The following is a 27,394-nucleotide window of genomic DNA, read 5'->3' as shown; positions in this document are numbered from 1 at the left end:
TTACCTGTGGCGAGTGATTAGAAGAGCCAGGATGGTCAGACTGTTGATTCTGTTTTTCTAGTGAACCACAGTTGATCCATCTCATTTCTTTCAAGAGAGAGGTCTCTTTTTCATCTATTTTAAACATAGAAATACCTTTGTGTGTTAAAGACCAAGAGAGAGAGTGTGGATTTTATGACTTTTTAAAATAAACTATTTTGGAACTTAATAATTATTGCAAAATGCTGTCATATATATCTTATAAAGATGGATAGGTTGGGAGAATTTTTAAAAATTGGGTGATTTTTTTTTTTGCACTGATAATCATTATTTATTCCTGCTCTCCTGTTATTGGAGATAATTGTGTCCTAAAGCTAGAAAAATTGTTATTCTAACACTGTTACCTTATTGCATGTAATAACTTTTATATGAAGACATTGTAGATCATTGTTGGAAATCTTTTTTTTTTTTTAAGTAGGGTCCATGCCCATTGTGGGGTTTGAACTCACAACCCTAAGATCAAGAGTCACATACTCTACCAGCTGAGCCAGCCATGCACCTCTCATTTTTGGAATTCTTAATATAACTATTTATACTTTTAAAATAGCTTCCCAAATATTGCTAACAAAATAGAATACAGTGCTGGTCTTTCACAACAGATTTTCAAGGCGAAAAGTTTTTTTTTTTAAATCAGAGTTACAATTATATTTAAAGTCAAGAACCTTAGACCTTCTGAGCACTCATCATGCATGTTCAAAGATTCTGTTTTAGAACTAAAACATTTTTTTTCCATTTCTCTTCTCCATAATGGAGTAGATATGTGATGGTGGGTATGAATAATCATAAGGTTATCAGAAGGTATTTCCTCTTTTGTCATTATTTTCTTTTAGGAGTTTTCTGTTAACATTACTGAAGACTTCATTGAGCATCTTTCAGAAGGGGCATTGGCAATTGAAGTATATGGCCATAAGATGAATGATCCTCGGAAAAACCCAGCCCTGTGGGATTTAGGGATTATCCAAGCAAAAACACGTAGTCTTCGGGACAGGTGAATTTTAGATACCATCTGATTCCATTTATAATTTTAAAGAGTTGCTAGAGATTAATACTGCTATTTATAAAGGTAACCCTTTCCTGAACATTACTAGTGTTCCAGGGATAGATGGTATTATTTCCAGGGTATTTAAAGCACAGTTAAACTTCCTTGGAGGAGTGAACTTGAAAGAGTGAAGGAAGAGAAGTTAAATATATGGATAGTTAAGAATAAAGAATGAATGAATTTTTAGAGAATAGTTGCTTAGCATTACTTTTTTTTTTTTTAAGTTTATTTTGAGAGAGACAGAGACAGTGCAAGCAGGGGAGGGGCAGAGAGAGAGGTGGGGAGAAAGAGAGAATCCCAAGCAAGCTCCATGCTGCCAGTGCAGAGTCCAGTGCAGGACTTGAACCCATCAAACTGTTGAGATCGTGACCTGAGCTGAAACCAAGAGTCAGATGCTTAACAGACTGAGCTACCCAGGCACCCCATTCTGAATTACTTCTAGTTAATCAACTAGAGGGAGAATGGATCATGATATACCTGAGAATTCAGGTTTTACTTATTTTGTCTTTAGCTCAAAGTTCTTTTGAAATTCTATCAGTCATCGCTTCTCAGCCTTTTGGCTAAGATCAAGTGTGAAATGTCATCAGTCATGGAAGGAAGCAGGTTTATTTGTTGACCAGAATTTTAAAAAGAAAAGTTGAAGGGGAATGACTGAAAGAGCATATATTTGTGCTTTTCATTTTATTATAGAAGAGAACCAGATTTTCTTTTCTTGCATGTAGGAAGTTTTAGCAACTCCTAAACTTAGACATTGAGACTTTTTTCTTGATTCTTTTACTAACCTGAGCAAAGATACTGGTCAAGTTACCAAAGCATATATAGCACTACCTTTATCTATGAAAAGATAATCACTGTACTTGCTTCTGTGCATCTGATTACCATGTTTGGATTTTTGAATAACCACTTTGGAATATATAATCATCATACCTTTTTTTTTTTTTTTAACGTTTTTTTATTTTTGAGAGAGAGAGTGTAAGCGGGGGCGGGACAGAGAGAGAGGGAGACACAGAATATGAAGCAGGCTCCAGGCTCTGAGCTGTCAGCACAGAGCCCGATGCAGGGCTTGAACTCACGAACCATGAGATCATGACCTGAGCTGAAGTCGGAGGCTTAACTGACTGAGCCACCCAGGCACCCCATTATCATACCTTTTAGAATGAATTAAAAGAACTATTTCTAGTTCTGATGTTAAATTTGTTTAATTTTGCTTTTAATTATATGTGCTAGTGTGTATTTGTGTATTACTCACTGAATCAGATCATTCTACTGAATTAGTTTGTTTGGAGGTCATTATCATTGCTAGTTGTCATGTGAAGGATCCTAAGCTGTCTGTGCTGAAATAGAAATGTATGAATTTCCAAGAACTTCACGTATTTCCTAGATGGAGTGAAGTCACCAGAAAAGTGGAATTCTGGGTCCAAATCTTGGAACAGAATGAGAATGGTGAATACTGCCCTGTAGAAGTAATTTCTGCAAAGGATGTGCCAACAGGAGGAATCTTTCAACTCCGGCAGGTAACAAAATTGTGAATGTTATCATTCTGAATGTTAACATTAAATTCTTTGGCACCATAAAGCTTAATATTGGATTCCTATTAGCAGAAATGTCATTGATAATGAAATCTAGACTGGCCAAGTCCATTTTTTGTATTAAAATTGCCTCCTACTTCATGTCTATTTTCTTTCATTTAAAAAAATATTGCTGTGTGGGACACCTGGGTGGCTCAGTCAGTTAAGTGTCTGACTTTGGCTGAAGTCATGATCTCACAGTTCGTGGGTTCGAGCCCTGCATCGGATTCTATGCTGACCACTCAGAGTGTGGAGCCTGCTCTGGATTCTGTGTCTCTGCCCCTCCCCCACTCACACTCTGTCTCTCTCTCAAAAATAAATAAATGTTAAGAAAAAAAATATTGCTATTTATAATACTTTAAAATCCGCACCCGATAGGTTTAGTAAGAAAAAAGATAAGCTTAAAGAACAACTTAGAATTGAATTATGGGCAATAATAGAAACATTAAGCAGCATTAGAATATTTATAAGGACAAGGAGAAGCATTGTGATGTGGCAGAAAGAACAGGCACTTCACAGTCTAACATGCCAGGGTTCAGTTCTGGTCTCCCACTGCCTAGCTGTAAACCTGTGAGCAAGTTCAGTCACTTCTCAGAACCTTTCCTTAGGTATACAGTAGAAAGTGTGATGATAACACCAACTTTGTAGGACAGGTGTGAGGTATAGAGATACTGTGTATGAAGCCCAGTGGTTGGTACTTGGGAAATGAAAGGGTTTTTTTTCCGTCTAGACCCAATTCTCTGATTATCTGTAGATACCAACTGGGTGTCCTACAGTTCAGTTCGGTTTGAATTGAAACCTCAGTTCACTCATAGTTAGTGTCAGACTGCACAGGTTTAAGGGCTTAGACTCAGCACAAGATTGTCCTCATTTCAGATGCCAGTTGCAAGTATCTGGTCCTCAATTCTGTCTAGCTTGGCTACAAAATCGGAGGCTCACCCAACTCTCCTCCCCTTTACTTACTATTTGTAGTTTCCATAATAAAGGATACAGCTCAGGAATAGCCAGAAGGAAGAGATGATGGGACAAAGTATGGGAGGAGGGATAAGGAGCTTCGGCATCCTCCCTTTGTATGCCGCCCTCCCACCACCTTGTTTTGTTCACCAACCTGGAGGCTCACTGAACCTCATTGTTTGTAGGTTTTTATAGATCATCATTATGTAGGCATAACTGATGGGTGATTAACTCAGTCTCCATCCTTTCTCTGCTCTCTCCTGAGGTTTTGGGGTGGACCTGACAGTTCCAGACTTCTGATCAAGGCTTGTTTTTTTTGGGCTATTGGCCCCTCTCCTGAAGCTATCTAGGGGCTTGCCGAGGCTTGTAAGGTTTAAAGTTGCATCATTAAGGGGTGCCTGGGTGGCAGGGGCGGTTGAGCAACTGACTTCGGCTCAGGTCATGATCTCATGATTTGTGAGTTCAGGCCCCACATTGGGCCCTGTGCTGGCAGCTCAGAGTCTGGAGCCTGCTTTAGATTCTGTGTCTCCCTCTCTCTGCCCCTCTCCTGCTCATGCTCTCTCTCTGCCTCTCAAAAATAAATAAACATTAAAAAAAATTGTTTTAAGTTGCATCATGAAAAGATGCACCTATAATCATTATCACTCAGGAAGTTCTGTGAATTTTAGGAGCTCTCTGCCAGGATCTGAGGACAAAGACAAAGTATCTTTGTATGATACTATAGGAGATGTTACATAAATGCAGCTGAGTTGCATGAATATTTGCTAGAAATCAATACAGCAGAGAAATATGTGGGAAATTTCACTTAACTGCAGGCAGATTGTAACCTATAAAGTGTCTACACTGCCATAGGAGAGAATATCTTAATAGAATTTACATAAAAGATTTGGAAATACTCTTTTTTTTTTTGCTATACTTTACATTAATTCAGTATTTAGTAGAATATTGTATCCTATGATAGTTTGCATACTTTATTTATTTGAGAGAGAGAGAGAGAGAGAGAGAGAGAGAGAGAGAGAGAGAGCAAATGAGCGAGCATGCACCTGTGGGAGGGGCAGAGAGAGAATCCCAAGCAGGATCCCAACCTGGGGCTTGATCTCATGAACTGTGAGAGCATGACCTAAGCCGAAATTCAGAGTCAGATGCTTAACTGGCTGACCCATGCAGGTGCCCTGATAGTTTCCAGACTTTAGAACAATAGTAAAATATTAGAATAGCTTTTGAAAAATGAATATCAAAATCATTCAAAGCAAAACATGAGAAATGGTTAAAGGAAAAAGAAAGTTTGCTTAAATATTTAAGTTTCTGAATGTTTTAGAAGGAGGAAGGTGGTAAGTACTTGTTCTCTGACCCTAGCAAACGAATTTTAGCAAATTCATTCATATATGGGCAAAGATCTAAAAGCAAAAGGAAATTAGTTTAAATTATAACATCAGATATATATATAAAATAGGATTCTCATGGGTGTGAAGAACATCTTTTTCTGAACATCTGTTAAAGAAAAGATGTGTGTGTGTGTGTATACATATATATATATATACATATATATATTATATATATATACATATATATATATAATATATACGTGTGTGTGTATATATATATATATATATATATATATATATATATATAAAATCTTCTTTGGATGCTTAGAAATTCATCGCCTGGAAGGCAAGACCAGATAATTTTCTGTTAGTATAAATAGAATATATAAGATATATATATATATATATATAAAAGATATATATATAATATATATAGAATATATAAGTATTTGTTAGTATAAATAGAATATATAAGTATTTGTCATATATCTGACAACATTTACTAAAAGTATTCAATGAGTTGAGTTAATCAAGGAAGGCTTTTTCTTAAAAATTTTTTTTTTACATTTATTAATTTTTTGAGAGACATAGACAGAGCACAAGTTGGGGAGGGGCAGAGAAAGAAGGAGACACAGAATACGAAGCAGGCTCCAGACTCTGAGCTGTCAGCACAGAGCCCGACGCGGGGCTCAAACTCAAAAACCGTGAGATCATGACCTGAGCCAAAGTTGGGATGCTTAACCAACTGAGCCACCCAGGCACCCCAGGAAAGGCTTTTTCTGAAGGATGTGGGTCTTGATGTGGATGCCAAAACAATCGTGCAAAGGCTGGAAACATTTTTCATACCTAAACAGCAAGAATAAATATACAGTAGTTGGAATTAGGTAAGTTTGGGTAGAAAGTAATATGTAGGAAGATCTGGAAAGCAGCAACAGAGGAGGTTATAGAAACATGTGGCAGCTAGTTCATAGAGGGCCTTGGATAGTAGTCTCATTTGAATTTAATATATTTGAAAACCAGAACGTACTGTTCTTGAACAGGAAAGCGGCAGAGGAGAACTGATTAGGTTCGCCATAAAAAATTGCCAGTTTTGTAGTTAAAAACTGCTCAAATATCAGCAGTTACACAAAGTTCAATCTATTAGTTTAGGTGTACTGTTCAAAGCTTTTCTGTGGAACAGTAAGCAGTTTCAGAGCTTCTGTGTCCTTTTCTTCCTTCTGCCTACCTTGAACGCTCCCCCGACACAGTGCCTGTACTTCACCTTTTGCATGTGGGCACCCATGGAAAGTGGGTTACTTTCTGTCTTAGGGGAAGTAAACAAATAAAATGTAGCTAGTTGAAATGAGTAAACTATTTTAGACAATCAAAATGTTTTCTGGGGGTACTCTTTCCACAAAATAAGTGATGCATAGTTATTGGAAAATATTAAATCAAAAGACATCTGTAACTCATCTCTTCAAATCTGGCCTTCAGATTAATCATTTGCCTAAATTGATTTCCCTGATAATGCAAAGCTCTTGGGAATTAAAAATCTGATGGAAGGGGGGAGGAGATTTGAAATTGCATATTCAAATTTCATTGTTCAGATTCTGTTTTACATCCCTAAAATTTATAAGCCAACTCTGAAGTCAGTAATTTGGGAATATTGGGAATTTTAAAATACTGTTTCATTGTAAACATACAGGATCACATAGTATTTATTATGAAAATAGGCTTAAGAAGGAACAGCTTTCTGTTCAGTTCTTCATTTTGCAACATGGTTTTAAATTATTTGGGATTAGAGCAGTGATTCCAGGATAGTGGTCACCATTCTTGTTTCTTACTCTGCTGATTTTTAAAAGTAGATCCTACTATATCTATTGGGTTTGGTAATCCCTCTTTTTTTTTTTCTAAGTCTGGTTAACATTGTTTATCATACTTTTTAGCTTATCATATTATGTATGTTTTTCTACAACAATATTTTAATGACTGTATATTTTATATTTATATACTGTAGCTTAAGCAGTTGTCAATATTATGCATTTATTTATATCTAGTTTCTTGTTATTCTTAACATTGTTTTAAGATCTTTATACACATATATGATTATTTACTGAGAACAGCTTCCTAGAAAGTTGAATTGCTGAGCCAGGGGATACTTAAATTTTTAAGGCAAATTGCCTTGCAGAATGCTGTACCAATTTATATTCCCACTAACAATGTATGTAATTGCCTGATTCATAACCTTTGGGCAATATTGAAAATTGCCTTTTTAAAAGGTAATTGCTAGTTTAGTAAGTGAAAATAAGTGTTTTGTGCTTATTTTAATCTGCATTTATTTGATGGTGAGTTGAACAGTTTTGCTTGTCCCTTCCTTTTTGCATTTCCTTTGTTAGAATTTTTTCTGGTAATGTTTCTTTTTATTGAAAAAATATGCAGTCCATATATTCCATGTCTTTCTACTTGCTGAAAAGGTAAATTATTATTCCTGATTAGTTTTTCAATTTGTAGTTTACTACTTAAAGATGTGGTGAGATAGGTCTCCAAAGTTAAATGCTTTCTCAACATCAGCCTGTAGGGGTCTCTCTAAACCAAATATTTGGAAATTAAACTGATTTTAATAAATTTAAATTTGTCTCTGATAACAGGGACAGTCTCGTCGAGTTCAAGTGGAAGTGAAGTCTGTGCAGGAATCTGGGACTTTACCACTGATGGAAGAATGTATATTGTCTGTTGGCATTGGATGTGTAAAAGTTAGAACACTCAGATCCCCCAAGACTCTTGAGACCTTTCATGTAAGTTTCTGTCTCTGTGCCAGTTATATTCTTGGTGAAAGACCCAATGAGATAAGAGAGTGTTTTGGAACTTGCCAGAAAACTGCCTTCCATGAACACTTCTTTCAGTTTTTAATTTGATATCTTTTTTTGTTTGTTTGTTACTGTATTACTTTTGCATGAAATCAGTGCACCTGAACCAGACTGTGGTTTTGCCCTGGTACATGGCAAACTGAGGGTTAAGACATCTCAGCCTCCAGAAATTCCTCAGTTGCCTACTAGTGATTAACTTCCCCCATCACCCACCCTTCTATAGAAACCCCCTACTGGCTTGTAAAGACTTTTTGCCAGCAGGTGTTTGATTTCTCCTGGGGAGTGGGACTATAAACCCAGCAGGGAGAGTATTGTACTGGTTCCTGAAAAGGTCAAATGAGCATTCTTCACTTTCCTATGAGAAGCTTAAGGTTTTACTCCCAACTTCCTGAAAACTATAAAGCAAAGAGTGAGGGTGAACATAGGTGGGAGATGAAACAGTATTTTCATTAAATTAGAAAATATAAAGTCTGGCAAAAGATTCTGGCTGTTGAGCATAGCCTGATTCTTGAAAAAATAATTGTTTTAGTTATGTGTAAATATATTTTTTCTTTTAGGAGGAAGAGGAGGACATGGACAGCTACCAGGTAAGGAAGCACCTGTTAGCTTCCTCAAATGAGCTTGATTAAAGTACTGAAGTACACATTCCTGAGTCTTGCTATACTGCTATTTAATAATTACACAATTAATTTTGATTCAAATACTGCTTTTCTCAAATTAAAACAGAGTTTTGTAGTCTTATATATAAGAAATCATTTGTGACTTTCATCATTTTCCAAACTTAGAGCTCCCCATCCAAGTTTCCTACAGATCCATTTCTCCAGATCCTTTTCCTTGCACTCCCTCTCTCCTTGAGTGGAGTCATCCCTCCTCTTCCCTGTAAGAGCTATCTCATACTGAGCTTCAGTCAAGCCACACTGCTTAGGTATTTTCCATCTTTTAAACCAGGTCTGCCTTCCCCACTTACAAGAGTCACACAGGTTTGGTTTTGCCCCCTCCACCCTTCCTAATCTCCTGCAAGATTTTGTTTATGTCTGTCCAGTTCTATCATGTTAGTCTTGCTAGTCATTGTTTAGGACTGTCAGAGCTCTTTGGATCCTGATTATGTCATCCAGTGTAGTCACTCTCCTGGTTTTGCATCATTCTAATTTGATAAAAATGTCTGCCTTCCTATAAGTGACTGATAAAAATATTGTATCAGATAGGGTTAAATACAGAGTCCTATGGCACAACAATAGAGACTTCTTTTAAGCTGACATTATTCCATTAATCACTGTTCTTTGGATGTGATATTTCAGTCATTTATGATTTCATTCAAGTAGATTCATTGCACATTTCTCCATCTTGTCCACAAGAATGTCATGAGCTATTTGGTTAAGTGCCTTAGTGAAATCCAGATACACACTGTATCTTCAGCATTCCACTGATCTACCCAGTCTTGTTAACTTTATTACAAAAGGAAATGAGGCAAGATTGGTATACAGTCAGGTGTTGAATGGTAGAGTTCTTAGTCTGTTGATAACGCCCTCTCCCCCTCCAAATTGCCCCTACACACAAGAAACAAGGGAGAGAAACATTACATGTTGTTTGTAGAGACTAGTGAAACAAGTTGAAGGCTGAAACAAGTTAAGAGATTTGAGGAATTTTTATGATGGTTCTCAGGGATATAAATTTTAAGATTGTTGAGTAATATTTGTGATGTTTTTTTAATTTACTTATTTTTTTTAGTAGGATCTATATTCAGTTTGGGGCTTGAACTTACAGCCCCGAGATCAAGAGTCACATGAGCCAGCCAGGCGCCCCAGTATTTGTGATTTTTATCCAGCAAAGGAACATTGTAGATCTTAGTTGTAAGGCTTGCCCCTTGAACCAATAGAAATAAAACTTGTTCTAGGTATCAGAGAATGTCTTTTCAGAAGCTGTCTTGTTCTAGAACAACAATTCTTTGATTTCTGGAACTTTCTGTTCCAAATAATGATTAGTGTCAACTAGTAGTGGGGACAAAGATATTGATGTGTGATACTTTACAGTTTTGAAGACTTAGAGTAAGGTAGATGGAGCATTGGTTTCAAGTATTTTGTCTTGCCGTTATATTTGCCATAATTTCCCTCGTTTTCTTCCAGGATCGGGATTTAGAGAGACTGCGTAGAAAATGGCTAAATGCATTAACAAAACGTCAGGAGTACTTAGATCAACAACTGCAAAAGCTTGTCAGTAAACATGGTAGGAAAAGCAAATTGAATATTTACCCCCCCCCAGTCTGTGCATAATTAATCTCTATTTGCAGCCACATAAATTAGAAGTAGATGAACACATCAATAATGGGGATGGCAAGAGCATAGGAATGTTTCTTATTTATGTCCTGTCCTTTCAGAATAACATTTATTTAACTGTAATAATATCTTTCTATAGGTTTCCCCTTACCCGCAGCAAAGAGAGAAAATATAGTATGTAAACATTGTCCTTCAAAAATAAATTAAGGAGGGTGCTAACATTTTTGATTTCTTATCCAAAAGTACTTGAATCCTTCAACTCTGGAAGAAATTATTCATGTGCTGGTGGTCCATGTTGGCTTTCCAAAGATGGCCTTTCTGTAAGAGTACAGCCATGCTCTTACAGTTCACTTTTTATCATGATTGTTTTTTTAATCACTAATTAGGGAAGTAATAAGTTTTTGGTGAACTCTCATCAACCAGTGACTGAAATGCAGGCAAATCCTGTGGATACGCTGGACAGAAGTGTAAATATCAAGTAAGAAATCTGTGTGAGAAATCTGTATTTCATCCTTATTCCTGATGTTCTAGATAAAACAGAGGATGATGCCGACCGTGAAGCTCAACTTCTAGAGATGAGACTGACCTTGACCGAGGAGCGGAATGCGGTAATGGTCCCCTCTGCCGGCAGTGGCATTCCAGGGGCCCCAGCAGAATGGTATGAATGCCGTCACATGTGTTCTGATGTTCCAGGTGTTCCCTGAGCTGCCTGCTTTCTGTATGAATTTTGCCTGTGTCTCAATTAATGGAAGACTCATCCTAGCACAGGGGAAAAGAATTAGAGGAAGTGTTAAATTATTTTCATGAATTGGAATAACTATGGCCTAAAACCGTGTTTTATTAAATAATATTGTTATTGGCCCAAGTAATTAAGATTTCTGAGAATCTAAATCAATATTTAATACCAGTGCACTTAGCATTAAAAAAAAGTTAATATGTTAATTACTTGGGTCATTCCCTTAAAAGACCATTCGGTTATAATAAAATTGCATCTCCAGGAGTTTTGGGTTTTGGGGCTGGCTTAAACTGTACTGTCAGCAAATGTTCTGTGCCACTTTATCGAAATTAAAAATAGTAAATTAAGCCATATGAGGCCCTTCGGTATGTAATTTTATAAAAAAGTAACTTTAAACAAGTGAGTTGTATTATAAACAGGTAGAGGTATCTTAGAAGACTGAATTCTAGTATCAGAGCATATGATAATTATACATGAGAGCACCAGTGAAAAGCAACAGCAGTTACAGGTCAGTTTAGGGGCATCTCTGATGTGAAATTATAAAAAAACACAATACCCACAGTTATTATTGGCTTCATCTGTACTATTCTCAGTGTGGATTAATGCTGAGACTCAAGGTACATGCTGCTCAGAAAGTCTGCTTTATTTGAGATGCTCTTTGTTCATTATGTTTTAGGACCCCAGTTCCTGGGATGGAAACACACATTCCTGTTATATTCCTTGACTTAAATGGTAAGTTAGGAGGTGCTTTCTGAAGGCTTACCTCTGACAAATTAGTGTCCAAGTAACACCTGGATTCTAACGAAGTTTGCAGTTAGGCAGTTTGAGCCTTTGAGCCTAAGGTTAGGGTCTATATTATGTATGCTGAGGGACACTGATACTTGACAAAGAATGACTTTTCTGTAAGAATAATATTTTTTGTAGCAGTGATAGGTATGTTTCATCATGGTGCGTTCTCACATTTCAATCTATAATCTATACAGTTGTGCGTATGCTTTGTTCTCATCAGGTTAGGGTGTAGTGGTAGTATTTTCTTGCACTTAAAATAATTTTTTCTTTAATTACTAGGAAAAGACTTCTGTCTGGAAAGAGATCCTCATGTAGCATGCTTCTTTTATCTGGTGTTTTCTTAGAACTATCTAATAAATTTCTTACTTTTTCTGTGAGTTCTTAAGCCCTTCATTCCTGCATTGCTTAGTTATGAGAACCTGTCAATTTTTCCTTTCTTTTTTTCTCCTTCATGTAAAATGTTTTGGATGTGGCTACATTTTACCTATACTCTGCCCAGGGAAGGAAAATAAAAATGAAAAGGTAGATTAAAGAGCTAAAAATAAGTTAAAAGTCAGCAGTTACATTCCTAAATATCTGCAGGAAAACCATGTGTTAAAATTAACTATCCTAAATAGACAAGCTTAGATGTCCTCAGTGTGTTTCTTCCACCTAGCTGAAAGTGAGTTATATCTGAGGTATTTAGCATTTTGTACTACTTAACTTATTTAGATATATGGAAAATTATTATATGCACACAGAGTTAGTAAATAATATTTAGCCATTTCTACTGTCTGTCTACCTGATGGGGTTTCAGTGTTTTGCCACAGCACTCTATCCTGTCTTGTTCTCTTGAGCCTTGCATGCTGAGGGTTACTCCAGCCTATTTTTATGTTAGGTTCCTAGATAGGTGAGGTGCTCTTGTGTGTGCTTGTGTGTGCATGTGGAGGAGGGTAAGAGTGGAAAAGAATAAGCTTATAGAAGACCTGTTTATATGGATATTCCAAGACATGGTCAAGAGCTTGTTCAGCCTTTTGCCCATTCTTGATCCACACAAGCCCACATACTAGAAAAGATACTTTTGGTGCCTGCTCACAAGCTTGAAATGGATAGGGTGTTGGAAGGTCCAGGCTTAGAACTAAATAACTAAAGGGTCAGGGGGCAACCCTCCAAGTTTCCGGCTCATGTAGCCAATTGATTCTTTTGTTGAACTCAACTGTCAGATAATTGGAATCACTCTCGCTTCTCATTTTTCAATGCACTAAAAAATAGGGAATTTCAGTTATAATCCTATCATTAACATTTATGGGCTGACCTTGAATAACCTCTTGGGTATCTTGGCTTCATTTTCCTTCCATGTAAAATAAAGCATAAAGGTAAGAGATTGGATAAGATAATTTCTTGAGAGTCTATCCATCTCTAAGAACTGTTTAATGGTCCTCTTCCATGTCATGTAAGATTTTAGAGCCAAAAGCAAATGAAATTTGAGGCAGTAGAATTTTAATACCAAGCACATTGAAATTTAGCTGGTAAGGGTTATCCCTTAAAATGATCTCTGTATTTAATGGAACTTCTTTGCTTTTAGCTGATGATTTCAGCTCCCAGGATAATCTTGATGACCCAGAAGCTGGTGGATGGGATGCTACCCTCACTGGAGAAGAAGAGGATGAGTTCTTTGAACTGCAGATTGTAAAACAGCATGATGGAGAGGTAAACAAAGCATAACTAGGGAAAATCAGATGAAAAGTAGTTTCTTTAACCTTTCCTTGAGTCTTTTTAAACAATCAGCAATGTAATCACTTTAATGCTTACATTTGTCAAGATGCATAAATGAAAACCTGTCATTACGACTTCCAGAAAGATTGGAACTGCTTCCAGAAGGAGTAGATGGTCAAATTACATCCATTTGCCATTTATTTCCCCTCCTGGTAAAGGATCTCTCTCTGTTAGTATTCATAGTTCAGGTCAGCTTTGGTCCATCATAAACCGACATGATGTTTGGGATTTGCTTTGAAATTCTTTACTAAAGACTTTTTTTTTTAAAGTTTATTTATTTTGAGAGAGAGAGAGAGAAAGCATGAAAAGGGAGGGGCAGAGAGAGAGAGAGAGACAATCTCAAGCTCTGTGCTGTCAGTGCAGAGCCTGATGCAGGGCTCGAACCCACCAACTGTGAGATCATAACCTCACCAATTGTGAGATCATAACCTGAGCCAAGATCAAGAGTCAGTCACTTAACCGACTGAGCCACCCAGGTGGCCCTGTGGTAAAGGCTTTTTAAAGAGGAGAAAAAAGATGAAGTTAGTGTGGCAAAATCTAGATAATGTTTGAATCCGGGTGATGGGTATATAGTGGGAGCTTATTTTCTAATTTTGAGTATATCGGAAAAACAATAAAATAGTTTAAACAAGGAAAGCTGATGTGATGCTTAGGGCACATTATCACTTAGTGGTATTCCTAAGATGCAAAACTTTAATAGCAGGGAAAAAGACAACAAACCCAACTGTGATACATTCTGTACAATTCTGTACATTCTGTACATTCTTTAATAAGTCAGTGTCATGAGCAACAAAGAAAGGGTGGGGAACCATTCCAGATTGACATGGACTAAAGGGACATGACCTCTAAATGCAGTTAGTGATCCTGGATTGGAACAGCTGAAAGATTTGAATGTAGACTATGTATTATATAATAGTATTTTATTGATGTTAAATTTCCTGAATATAATTATCCTATGGTTAAGTCAGAGGATGTACCTGCTGTTAGAAGATACTTGTTAATGTATGTAGGCATGTAGAGTTACAAGTCTGTAACTTCCTCTAAAGTAGTGCAGCAAAAAAATAATACTGTGTGTATATGTGTTGCGAGAAAGAGAAAGGAAAAGTGGCAAAATATTAACAGCTGATGATTGTAGATGGAAGATACACAGGAGTTCATTGTCCTGAGCAGCTGACGATTCTAGATGGAAGATATACAGGAGTTCATTGTCCTGAATTTGCACTTTATGTTTGAGCATTTTTCAAAATAAAAACATTTTAAAAGCCAGCCAGCCAGGAACATCATGCTCTGTTCTTCCCAGACTAGGGTGATGGAGACCATATCTTCCTATCCCATAGCTTTTCAGGGAGGTTCTAGTACATCTGCACTCACGACCAGCCTGTAGGACTGTAGCCAAGTCAAGATGTTTCCTCGTGAGGTTGTTTTTTTTTTGTTGTTTGTTTTGTTTTGTTTTGTTTTTCCAGGAGGAGAGGGAAAAGTATGTTCTTTCTGTCTCTGCAGGTGAGAGCAGAAGCCTCTTGGGACTCTGCAGTGCACAGCTGTCCTCAGCTCAGTAAAGGCACCCCTGCGGATGAGCGAGTGTATCTGATTGTGCGGGTGACAGTCCAGCTCAGCCATCCAGCTGACATGCAGTTAGTGTTACGGAAACGAATTTGTGTCAATGTTCATGGCCGGCAGGTGAGTCATTAATCCTCGTTGAAGAAATGACTTTAATCACAGGTCTGACGTTGAGGGCAGGGCCAGGGAATGATTGTTCTGGCCTCTCATCTAAGCAGACTCTATGAAGCATTTTCTCTTCAGCGTGCCTGTTACTGTCTTGTAACTGTGCCTGCTTCGTTCTGGCACATTCCATCCCGACTTCTCCAAGACAACATTAAGTTGTTACAATCAGTCTTTCTTATTACATAGTCACAAATTAATGCCATTCTTTTCGCTGCCACAGAGCCCAGTCAAAGTAAAGTTCACTGTTTTGTTTTTTGACTTTTCGTTTGGGTCACCCAAGATGTGAAGGTTCTCTGTAGGTTTGCTGTTGTTTGGACATCTTACCCTCCGCTTTGCATCTCTTTCTTCCCTTTCAGTCATCTGCTAATTCACTGATTCACATATTTAGAGAGTGTACTCTGTCAAGCTTTGGGTAACAGGATAAGTTAGAAGTAGTCTGCATCTTGAAATAGCTAGTGTCCGTTGGTGTATGTAGACATATATGAACAGGTGATCTGTCTCTGTTGGGTTAGTGCTGTAATGCCGGTGCTCCCTGAGTGCTGGAAGGCTGCAGGCCAAGGGATGGAGAATTCACACCAAGGGAGTCAGAGCAGGTGTCAGAGAGGGGGGTAGCATGTGAGCCACTCCTTTATAGATAGGGGAGTTTGGCAGGCAGAGGAGGAATTGACTCTTCTGTGGAGAGGAGATAACACATGTGCAGGGGTAGTGAGGAGGGACAGGGCATGGAGGGCTCAGACCATGAGAAGCAGAGTGTTGACAGGTGTGCTGGGGGGGGGGGGGGGTGGTGCAGGTCCGTGGCCGGCCACGCAGTTGCAGCTGGATCAGGAAGGACCTTGTTCCATGTGACTGGGGTTAGTAGAAAACTTCTAGGTAAGGGTATAAACTGTTTGTTTCATTGGCTTTGCAAATATAGGACTTGGGAGGCTCATTCTGGAGATTCTTTTAACTGTCTGTGCTCATTTTTCTTTTTTTTTTTGAGGCCTTCTCAGTACACTGACTAAAACCAGGACATATGAAAAGAAATCTTTTCATTTAAAAGAGCACAGTCATGGTTGACAGAGTCCTAGATGTAATCTCCACCCCTAAAAATTAATCTTTAGTTCTAAATGTCACACTGATATCAATCTTTGAAATGAAGACTGGCGGTAATGCTGTTAAAATTGCAGCTCTTTAGCTTGGCAATCCAGCATCAATAAAATCCAGGTCATCGGGTTAGCTAGACGTATATGGTGTGGCTCCCGTTCACTCTTCTCCATCTCTCTTTTCTCGGAAGTCTTTAAGGGATTGAAAAAGACGTGTTGCTCTTGAGCATTTTGAAGAGCGATTTGCCATGCCTGAGCTAGAGATTCTGGTTGCCAGGCACTGAGACTGCCCTGGGACAACCACCAGCCCCACAGAATCCTTAACAGAAAGGGTGCATCATGGCATCACTGAACTCCTTCTGGGGTGTGTGTGTGTGTGTGTGTGTGTGTGTGTGTGTGTGTGTGTGTTTCTCTAGTTTGTTTTTATTTTTTATTTTTTATTATAGCGACAAAAAGTTGCCACATTTTTTCCCTGGTTGAAATGACTTGACATTATCAAATTGATGCTGAATGATGTAATAGTGTTTTAGGGCATGCCAGTTTCCCTCCTGGTTTCAGATACTTCATTCCCAAAATTTGCTTCTTTATACAAGAACAGGGACTTCCTTATGACGCTAATGTGTGCAAATCAGCTTCAGTAGTTCCATACAGAAGGAAAGCAAAAAGTAGGTAACAACAGCACCCACACCTTCCCTCCCCACCCATTAAAAAGAAAACAAACCTACAGCTGAGCTCTGACCAGTGTAATTGGCAGTAGCTCAGCATTGCAAGGCTGAAGTGGGTAGAATGAAGGGCTGAAATCACTGGTCTGTTTGCATTCTAAAACTACAGTTTTTATTTTATTTTTTAATTTTTATTTTTTAATTTTTATTCTTATTTTTTTCTTCATGCTTATTTATTTATTTTGTGAGAGACAGAGAGAGAGAGCAAACAGGGGAGAGGCAGAGAGAGAGAGAGGGAGAGAGAGAATCCGAAGCAGGCTCCATGGTGTCAGCACAGAGCCTGCTCTAGGGATGGAACCCACAGACTGGGAGATCATGACCTGAGCCGAAATCAAGAGAGGCTTAACTGAGCTACCCAGGTGCCCCATAAAAGTTACAGTCTTTTAAAAAGTAACGATAGATCACTGAAGAGGAGAGAAATTATTATTAAGGAGGTTTGTGAAAATATGTACTTCTAGGACCAAACAGCTGGATTTTTCTATTTTTTTTCGGAGGTTCTCACATATTTCCTGCTTCCCTTTTGAATGAGGGAAAAAGTTGGGCATCAGTTTAATATTCTCTCTTCTTCTTATCTTGATTCACCAATTGTATTCTGCCCTCATCCCTGCTCTCTTCAACCTCTACAGGATGTTCAGTCTTAGCAGCATCTTCAAATGAGTCATATATGCATTAATTCAACAGTTCAATTCTTAACTGTGCAAAGAGCACAGTCAGCATAAACAATGACCATGCACTCTTAAATCATTCTTCATAACGATCCTGCTTTGGTCAAGAATTTAATGCCCGAACTTGTCAATATTCATGCTGCAAGATGTCCATTGTACTGGAAAAAAAAAAAAAAAAGTATAAGAGTACCAGTCCTTGCTTACATCTCAGAAGGTCACTTTATTGTGTTGAAGTCAACAGTCTTTTTTTTCTGTAGCCTTTAAGCAGAGCTGAACCAGATGCCCAGTGTCTGTTTCCAGAGTTGTGGGTTTATACTCTTCATATAATGGGTCTAGCACCTGTCACGCGGCAAGAATCTAATAAATTGGTTTTGTGCACTAAAATGAAGTTGAGGAGTCTCTATTTAGTGATTTGGATTTCAGCTTGCTTATGTTGGAAATATACTCTGTTTCTTTTTGTTAGAATGAATGCAGTATCCCTTATGCTTTGTTAATGAACACTCAGTTTTTGAGGTAGGAAACCATATCTTTCTGTTTTGTTTTTCTCTAGGGTTTTGCTCAGAGTCTCCTAAAAAAGATGTCACATCGAAGTTCTATTCCTGGCTGTGGAGTGACTTTTGAGATTGTCTCCAATATTCCAGAGGTGAAGGATTGTACAAAATTTGAGTTTACTAAAAATAAACATGTAAAAAGAGCTATGTCCCTGAAAAGTCACCTACCCAAGAAATACATAGTCCATGAAAATGTGTGTTTAGGCAAATGCTGTAGGTTTGTAGAGGAATTTTCTAATCTTAATGTGATTCATAGTAAAATGTACTTGTGGCTTCAAAGGTTCTGGTTTTAGTATTTTGTTGAAGAAGAACTTTCTTTTGAAAAGCAAATCAATACTCCTAGAAGACAGCACTCCTTTTCATTTCTAGTAGACATAAGGTAACAATATTGTAACCCTCCAAAGGGAGGCAACATAGCTCAAAATAGAGATTCAAGCTTTGGAGATTCATTTTGGAATCACACAGAAATCTTACTTTCATCACCTCTCAGTGAGGTGCACTTAGTGAGTTACTTTGAGCCTCAATTTTTTCATTTATCAAATTGGGTTAGTGATACCTCTGTACAGGGTTGTTTTTTAAGGATGTTGTACACACACACACAGCAGTAAATTGTAATTGCCATTATTATAGATCCTATTATTATTTTCCTCTCCTTATTTCCCTTTCTGAACTGAGAGAGCCATAGGAATCAAACAAATGGGGTTTCAAATACCCCCGGACAGAAGCTTGCTGGACGATGTAGTTTTCATTTGCTTCCTAATATTTAATCCCAGATTTATTCACCTGGTCTTCGACACAGCTGGCAATGGAGGCCTTCCTTACAGGGGTAGGAAGACATGACGGTTCTTAGAAAAGGACTCTGCAAAAGGGAAATCAGAGCGGTCCCGTCTGTCACGCTCACCATCCAGAATCGAGGAGTGAGGAGGTGCAGATTATACTTTCCTAGGGAGTGAAGAATGGGAGAGTGCGCTGGGAGTGGACACTCCCTACTAACCACATGGTCCACATCAGCACCCTATGCTTCATTTTTGAGTGCTGGAAGTTGTTGATTCTGTTGAGTGAACAATAGGTGGACAAAATGTATTCTAAGCAGTGAGTTTTTGGAAGGGTGAAAAGATTATATAGTGCTTAGGCTCTGCTTTAGATTTCTTATACCGCAGGAAGTCTTGTACTGGATCTCCAAAGTGTTAGACTTACATAGTAAGTATTAGCTGTTTAACTGTTTAATTTGGAGCCTGCTGCACATTTTAAAAATAAGTCTGTTTTCAGAGTTAGACTAGCTGCAAAATCTTGGGTCTGTAGTCGATTACTCTTTGTATACTTATATGCTCAGCAAGAGATGCAGTGTTTATTCTCTGTGTCTGAATGTTTTATGTCTTTCTGGTTGTTTCATACTTTAACTCTATACATGGTTTGAATGCAGTTGAGAAACAATGACTGCTGTAGTGAACTCTCTTCCATTTTTCCATTTCTCTCATTTTCCTTCCCCTCCTGTCTCATCCCCTCCCAACTGTAGGTTCCTTATCCTCTTTAAAGGTGCTTTTATTCCCTGAGTGATACAGTTTTCAAAGGGAGGAAATGCAGGGGGATCCATTGAGAGAGAAGCATATGACCTCATGTGGTTGGGCTGCTTGTTAATAATTATCTAAACATCTAAGTTGGCAAGTGTTATTTTCACATTATCAAATCCTGATGATAAAGAAAAAGGAACAGCGAGACTTAAAACTTAAAACTTAACAGGAAAAGGACTACACTTAGTTTATTTTTTATTTAGAAACAAAAAGATTCCTCAAGGAGCTAGGTTTCATCATGAAAAATCCTTGAAAAGTTCTCTGTGTTCCCTGTTATAGCAGCTATGAGAGCTTGGTGGCAAAAGAACTGATGGTAGGCCAGAGAATAGGAAATGGTTTCAACTGTCTACCCCAGGACCCAGTAATTCCACCTCTAGGTGCTTACTCAAGAGAAGTGACCATGTGTGTCATAGAGATGTGTATAGGAATGCTCATAGCAGCTGAATCCAGAGGAACCCAAAACTGGAAACAATCCAAACATCCATTAGTGGATGAATGGATAAGCAAATTGTGGTATATCCATAGTGTGGACTATCACTTAGCTACACAAAGAAATGAACTTCTTCAATGAATCCAGAATCATTATGCTGAATGTAAGAAGCCAGACACAAGAAAGGATGATTCCATTTATGTGAAATTCTAAAACCGGTGAAACTAATCTGTGGTGAAAGAAATTACCTTGCCTTGGGGGGAAGGGTAGGCCGTAAGTGAACTTTCTGAAGTAATGGAAATGTTTTGAATCTTGATAGGGACATGAGTAACATGAGTGTATCTGTTTCTATAAAACTCAAGTTTCCCTTTTCTTATAAAATCAGGATAATTCCTGTTCCCTTCAGACACCAAAAAGTATTGTGTGTTGAGAGGTAAAAGGACTACTTTGTCAGGAGTATCAGGGGACCTAAGTTCTAATCTTGACTCTCTTGCCAATTACGTGGCCTTCATCTTTCCTCATCCATGAAATGAGGATGATTGCTTCTTTTCAGAGTTATTAAAAGGCTCAAATGAATCCTATAGTGGTAGGAGACAGAAGTTTTGTGAAGTTAAGCCACCTTCCAGATTCTTCCACATTTTATCTGTTCTTAAAGCTTATTTAAATTTTAAAAAATATTTTTGACTTTAGAATGTGTTTAATAATTGATATCTTAAAATTAATTGGCAGAATTTTTTCTTTTCTCCTTAGTGGTATATAAAATAATGTTTTTCTTTTCCTTAAAGTTGATGGCATCTAAAGATGCAGCGGCATATGGATATATATTTTGTGGGTTTTGACATTATTCTGACAAATTCGCAAGTAAATAAAGTATCAGATTTTCTCTGAATAGAGTAATTTGTTAGGAGCCAAGCTTGCTTGACATGATTAAATACATTAACAACGTCCCTCCCTGACTTGTGAACATCTTGTTTATCTGCACGGGCCGCCCATGTCAGAGGAGCAGGGATGGGCTCTTGGCAAGAGCACAGCAAGTGAGAATTTCCCAAGATACTTTTCTTCTTGGTGGGTGCAATGCTGCCTTTGGCCTGTCTCACTCCAGAGTTGAGGACTGAGACCAGTTTTAAAAGCTGCTACTTCTTGGACGTGTAGTCCGTGGTCTGCTGCTTAGGGAACGGGTGGAAAGCCAACCTTCCTTTGCATTCTTCTTCTCCATACCTGTGTCTGCCTCCTACTGGAGTTATTTGGACCCGACCCCTGTCCTGCTGTCACCCCAGCTTCTTGTTCCTCTCTCTTGCCCCTCATGATGTATTTCTGAAGTATTGTGGTGGTGGTATATTTCCAGCTATTTCCACCAAATCCTTTGTAACCAGTAACATTTCTGTTTGCAACAGAAACATAGCAGAGGACAATTTTATTGAGAATGTGCTGTGTTTCAGTGGCACTGTGTTAACCTTTCAAGTTAACCTAACCACCAATTCATACCGTTAATTTCTGTGGGGAAATGCATTTTGAGTTCTGAAAGCTGGCAGTAAAGTGGAGTTTTGGAATATGTCCCATTTAGTTCAGTACTCTGTGTGTGTGTGTACTTGTATAGATGAAGAAGCTTTTATGTTTTCTTCTACCAAGTACTTAATTTTAATACACAACTTTCTGTTCTCCAGGATGCCCAGGGAGTAGAGGAACGAGAAACATTAGCAAGAATGGCAGCTAATGTTGAAAACACCGCTTCTGCTGACTCAGAGGCTTATATTGAAAAATACCTCAGAAGTGTGCTGGCTGTGGAGAACCTTCTCACTTTGGATCGTCTTCGCCAGGTTAGCCAACAGAGCTGGTAGCAGTGGTGCTGACCCAGCCTGATTCTCTTTGCCTCTCTACAATTCACAGGATTGTTACATCCAAACCTTTGAAGCATCTGTTTAAGTGGGGCATATTAATTTAGATTCAACTTATCAGTTAAGTCTTGGAACATACAAAAGCTATACTGGGAAGTTACTTTTCCCAGTACACTAAATGGTATCTAGTTGCCTTGAGTTAATGGGAGAAAATATTTAACTCTCCAGCTGAAGAATTATTTTAAAAACTCTTTGGTAATGGACAAGAATGTTGTGGAAGAAATACGTAGGTATGAGGCAGAATGGACCCTTCTTTGCTTAGCTGGATATGCCAGCCACAGCCTTAGAGTGGTTCTCTAGAAGGGATAATAGAGATGCCAGCAGTAAACCTAATCCTTAGTGGAACCTTAAACCTCATTTTACATAGCAATATCGAGACTTTTATTATTTCTAACCAAAGATCCTAATGAAAAATAAAAGTGAATGATCTAATTTTCATGATCTTTCTCCTGGAACTAACTTCTGGCCAGCTTCAAGGGGGCCATCAAGAGATAAAAGAGTGATCTAAGTAACCAACAGCTATATAATTAACTTTGAATATTCCACAGTGATTGGAATTGGGTCATTCCATCATGTGAAGTAACAGCCATTATTTAAAGAACAAGGAACGTGTGTGTAGAGATAGTAGCTCAAAGACTGCTTTACATGCCATTGCTTTGGAGGTCTGTCTCAGATACGTGTTTTTCCTGTGTACATTTTCTAACAGGAAGTTACAGTGAAGGAACAGTTGACAGGAAAGGGGAAACTGAGTAGGAGGAGTATTAGCTCTCCAAATGTGAACAGAGTGAGTACATGGACTCCCCATTTGGTGCTCTGCCTGGGCTCTCCTTCCCTTTTCTTCTTTGCTTGGATAACTCTTCTCCATCCTTGTAACTCTCATCTCGGGTATCATTTCCTTCTCTGAACTGATGTAGCGACTGTGCTACTGTGCTAGCCAGTGTGGTAAGGAAAGTATCCATTAAAGTATGTTTCTAATGTCTCTCCTTTATTTTTGTATGAGCAGTGCCTAGCACAGTGACTGGGTGTTCAGTGAGTGTGTGTTGAACTAAAGCAAAACTAGCCAAGTGCCTTGCGTAAGTCATTTGAATTTTCTGGGCCTAACTTCATTACTTTTAAATTGAGGAGAAGTCTGGACTCGGTTTACAAACTCAGTTGCTGAAAGGCCATCCAGGGTAGCATAAATGAGTAAAATAAGTTAGGTTTGTTTCATAACAGTGTCTTAAGTTTATTGTTGTTTTTGAAGCATAGATATAATTTATGTGCATATTAAGCATACAAATAATTCTTCGCAAAGAAATATGATTGTGGCCCTGTGATTTATCTTTCCTTTCCTTACTTCTGACAAAGATGTGGGTATGAAAAATACTACCTTTGTCTGAATTTTGCACTAAGGAAAACCACAGTACAAACATTGTAAAGAGCAGCTGACCCTTAACCTTAGTGTTTGAGAGACCATAGTGACAGGTAGGGAGAGTATCAGATGGGAGGGCACATGGGGCCTCCGAGTGACCGAATGACATCACTAATGATCTTAGACTGAAAGATTGGGAACATTCTCAGACAGTAAGAAATATCATTTTATTTCAACTTAAAATCTTCTCATTTCTTTAGAAAATGACACATCAAAATGCAGAGATACTTGCAGAGGTTTGGCATTTAGAATCCTATGGTTTAAAATTAAATAGCTTGTGTCTATACATCTGCTACGAATACCCAGAGAAGGAAGTCATAAGATCAGGACATGGTAAGATAACCAGTAACCTGGTATCCTTTCAATAGAAGGGGAAACACAGATTAAGTACCCTTACTCAGGCCCAGCCAGTTGTTGCCTCAGTATAAATGGGGTATCTGATCTTACACAAGCCTTCTGCCTTAAAGTTCCATTCAGTTAAAAAGAAAAAAAAAAATTGTGCCTAATAACATCCCAAAGTTTACGCTAGCCTGGTTTACAGCTTTGGTCTCCACAACGTCTCTGCTATCAGACTTTAACGTCCTGTTGATTTGGTTTTCAAATTCTTGTATTTCCAGGACTGTAGATTTATATACTTTCTCACATAAAGGACTAACACCCTCTGTATTTCTTCTTCAGTTGTCTGGCAGCCGACAAGACCTTATTCCATTCTACAGTCTAGGCAGCAACAAGGTAAGTGTTTATAACTTGTTATCTGTCAGTCTTAGAACAGTTAGTTGCCCATTCAGCTTCCCCTGCTCAAATACCACACACTAGTTTTGCGTGTCAGAATTTCTCCTTCTCTTCTATACTGTGTGAAATTTATTTGAAAGTGTTTAGAGTTCATTTCTTTTTATTTGCCAGTTAAATTAAGGTTTACTATGCCTTATTACTCTACTCTTTAAGGGTTAAACCCCAATATTATTACTTAGGTTCATGTTTCTACTTAAAATAATCTTCCTGTTTGTGTCAATAAAAGAACTTCGAATCAGATTTTTAATAGTAAAATGTCGATGGAATGATTACACATCTGTGAAGAATAAGAAGATTTTATCTGAGAGTTAATTTGCTAGAAGAAAGAAAAATAAGGGAATAGAACTTTTGTTAGCTGGAATTTATTCATTGTTAATGTAGTGTTCCCCAATTTAAGAGACTTTTAAGCATAGATAATTCTTTATCATTTACTTAAAGGGATCACACTTGAAATTGTTATAACTGGATGTCCTATATCACAGTATTTTTTGTGTCTGATGTTTTTTGAGGGACCTGGTTAGATATTGTGACATTCAACCGACTGTGGGCAACAAGCCCTGTATTGGTATCTTAACCCTTGAGGAGGTTAAAAGTGACTTATAAAAAGTGTCTTATAAAATAGCCTGATGCCAGGCATTTGTTTGAAAATAATCTGAGGGAGAGGACAGGGGTATAGGTTAAAAAAAGATGGACTATTTACTGATAATTGTTATAGCTGCATGGGATTCATTATACTATCCTTTCTACTTTTGTTATTCTACACTCTGTTTTTGTGCATTTGAAATTTTCCTCATGAAAACTTAAGAAAAAGAACAATTAACTTGATGAATAATTAGACGCATTCTTAAGATCTAGGTTGCTAGGAGTTTACCTGAAATAATACATAAAAATGTGTGTATATACATATACATATATACATATATGTATATGTATACACACACACTATTATTTCAGGCAAACTTCTAGTAACCTAGATCTGAAAAATGAGCTATATATATATGTTTATAGACATATAAGTTTCTCTCTAGCTTATTAATTTACTAATCACCTACCATGTATCTCAAAGTGTACTAAGTACTACTCCTTTACACTGATCCAGTGATGGGTTTGATTAGTTCTTTTTTTTTTTTAACATTTATCTATTTTTGAGAGAGAGAGAGAGAGACAGAGCATGAGTCAGGGAGAGGCAGAGAGAGGGAGACACAGAATCCAAAGCAGCCTCCAGGCTCTGAGCTGTCAACGCAAATGTGAGATCATGACCTGAGCCGAAGTCAGACACCCCGTAATCAATTGAGCTTAATCAGTTGAGCCACCCAGGCACCCCTGATTTGTTCTTGATAAACACAGCATAAGTTGTGATTACCAGAACAAAGCTGAGATTTTGGGAAATTGATTATGTCATTATTTTTTATTGTAAATAAATTAAATACTTTAAGGAAAATATAAAGAAAAAAAACATGACTTTTGCATTTTTTACATTACTTCTAACCCAAATTCTCAATTATATTATAAATTCCTTGAAAGAAATGGCCAAAATTTTCTATTTACCCCGATTTCCTTATGTTTAAATAATATCATCACTCGAAAGAAAATTATTGTGCTTCATCTAAATCACAAATAAATGGAGTAAGGGAACATGGATGCTATACTAGAAGTATGATAGAGTAGGAGACCAAAGGAGGGAGTGGACACTTTTATAGGCAGTATTCACAGATCAGGAGAGGCTGCAGAGAGGTGATAATCCCTGTAAGCTGAAGAATAATGAAGTCCACCCAAGGCAGGGAAGGAGTCAAAGCAGCAGTGTGAACAAAAACATGGAGGGATGAAAAAGCTTGCTCAGTTCATGACAGTGCATGCATTGTGACTGAAAGAAGGCGGGGGGTGGGGTGCTGGGGGGTAGAACCCAGAGGGAACGGGCCTGATTATAGAAGTTCTAACATTTTGTGCCGAGGAGTAATGGGGAGGCAGGTAGCTGCTGAAGGAGTAATGGCAGTAACATGGTTAAAGTTGAAGTGGAAAGTATTTTTTAACAGTCCACCTAAACCCCACTTGGGATCCTGGCTGTGGCCTATAAAATTACATTAGAATAATGGATGTAGTACAAATACATACAGTTATCGATGTAAAAGTGTGAAAAAAATTTAACTGGAGGATGGAGGAGATCAGGGGAGTAGATTCAGCAGTGGGAGGGAGAGGGAGAGCGGTTCAGGTATATTAAAGAGAGAATGTCTAGAACTCTGAGGACCTGAAGAATGAGGTTGGGCAAGGGAGGAGACAAAGGTGACAGAATGGAGAGATGAACTGTAGGAGGGACAAGTTTGGGGCAGAAAATGATTTAGTTCAATTTTTGACATAAGGTGTCTGTGCCAGTTGAAGGGTCTGGAAGCCTGGGCAGAAGACAGATTAGGGAGCTGAGGGGCATAGCTGAACAACTGAGTGAGGACTTAGATCTAAATAAAGGCTGAGCTCAAGGGCTTGATAATACACACAAGCATGTGCCCGAGGAGAAGCTGGCCTGGCTGATGGAGAAGGAGTCCCCAAAGAGGAAAGAAGACCCCACAGAGAGTGGCTTGGAAACTGGGCAGAAAGGACTTTTTAAGTTTGAAGAAGGACTCCTTCCAGTTTCCTCAGGGACCGCAAGATGAGGACTGAAAAGACTGTTTCAGATGGGACAGTGAAGAGATTTTTGGAGCCTTTCCCGTGGCAATTTCTGTGGAGGGTTGGGGAGAAGTTAGCAGGACCTATCATATTAAGTGAATAACTGTAACATTACACATTTTTGTTACTCTACTGAGGACCTTCCTTTTTTAATCATCTTGACCTCTTGGGGTCCCTGAGTAACTTAGTGAAAATGAGGAAAGTCTGATTTTCACCCTCTCAGGTTTTACTGGTGTCATGGTGCCATCACAGCAACAAGGATTTGGATCCCTCCACTCTATTTCAGTGTACATTAGTAGTTGTCATACACTTCAAACAAGTTAAATGCCTCTTTTTTCCCATGGCAGCAGTTGGCAATCTTCCTCAAAATTTGGCTTCAGTTGCTTCTCCCCAACCATAGCGTTCCTCACCCTCTGGAAGTATTGTCAGGGAAAACGGAAGGTGCCAGCTTGCCATTACTAACTTTGCTCCCAGTTCAGCTGTGAAGCTATTATTTTACCTCTTTTTGGACTCTTGGCATCCCTGGGCCCTGAGGTTAGTAGGTGTAGCTGGGCTTTAGTCACCATCTCAT

The 27,394-nt window shown here is 38.2% G+C and overlaps 1 protein-coding gene and 1 pseudogene across 2 annotated transcripts in view; both read left to right on the top strand.

The window, feature by feature from the left end:
• KIF13B (kinesin family member 13B) overlaps positions 1-27,394 on the top strand; it is a 201,031-nt gene that overhangs the window by 127,921 nt on the left and 45,716 nt on the right. For both annotated transcript variants that reach the window (XM_027069655.2, XM_053216665.1), the window contains exons 23-35: positions 870-1,027; positions 2,460-2,592; positions 7,553-7,699; positions 8,329-8,358; positions 9,895-9,994; positions 10,576-10,702; positions 11,457-11,512; positions 13,134-13,258; positions 14,825-15,001; positions 18,066-18,158; positions 21,732-21,884; positions 22,669-22,746; positions 24,052-24,105. In XM_027069655.2, the coding sequence (XP_026925456.1) occupies positions 870-1,027; positions 2,460-2,592; positions 7,553-7,699; positions 8,329-8,358; positions 9,895-9,994; positions 10,576-10,702; positions 11,457-11,512; positions 13,134-13,258; positions 14,825-15,001; positions 18,066-18,158; positions 21,732-21,884; positions 22,669-22,746; positions 24,052-24,105 (1,431 nt within the window). The remainder of the gene's footprint in view (positions 1-869; positions 1,028-2,459; positions 2,593-7,552; positions 7,700-8,328; positions 8,359-9,894; positions 9,995-10,575; positions 10,703-11,456; positions 11,513-13,133; positions 13,259-14,824; positions 15,002-18,065; positions 18,159-21,731; positions 21,885-22,668; positions 22,747-24,051; positions 24,106-27,394) is intronic.
• LOC113603132 (uncharacterized) lies at positions 1,619-1,788 on the top strand (annotated as a pseudogene).

This window comes from Acinonyx jubatus, chromosome B1 (genome assembly GCF_027475565.1).
Source record: "Acinonyx jubatus isolate Ajub_Pintada_27869175 chromosome B1, VMU_Ajub_asm_v1.0, whole genome shotgun sequence".
Lineage (NCBI taxonomy): Eukaryota > Metazoa > Chordata > Mammalia > Carnivora > Felidae > Acinonyx > Acinonyx jubatus.
Note: the sequence above shows the minus strand (reverse complement) of the source record. Positions and strands in the feature narration are given on the sequence as shown.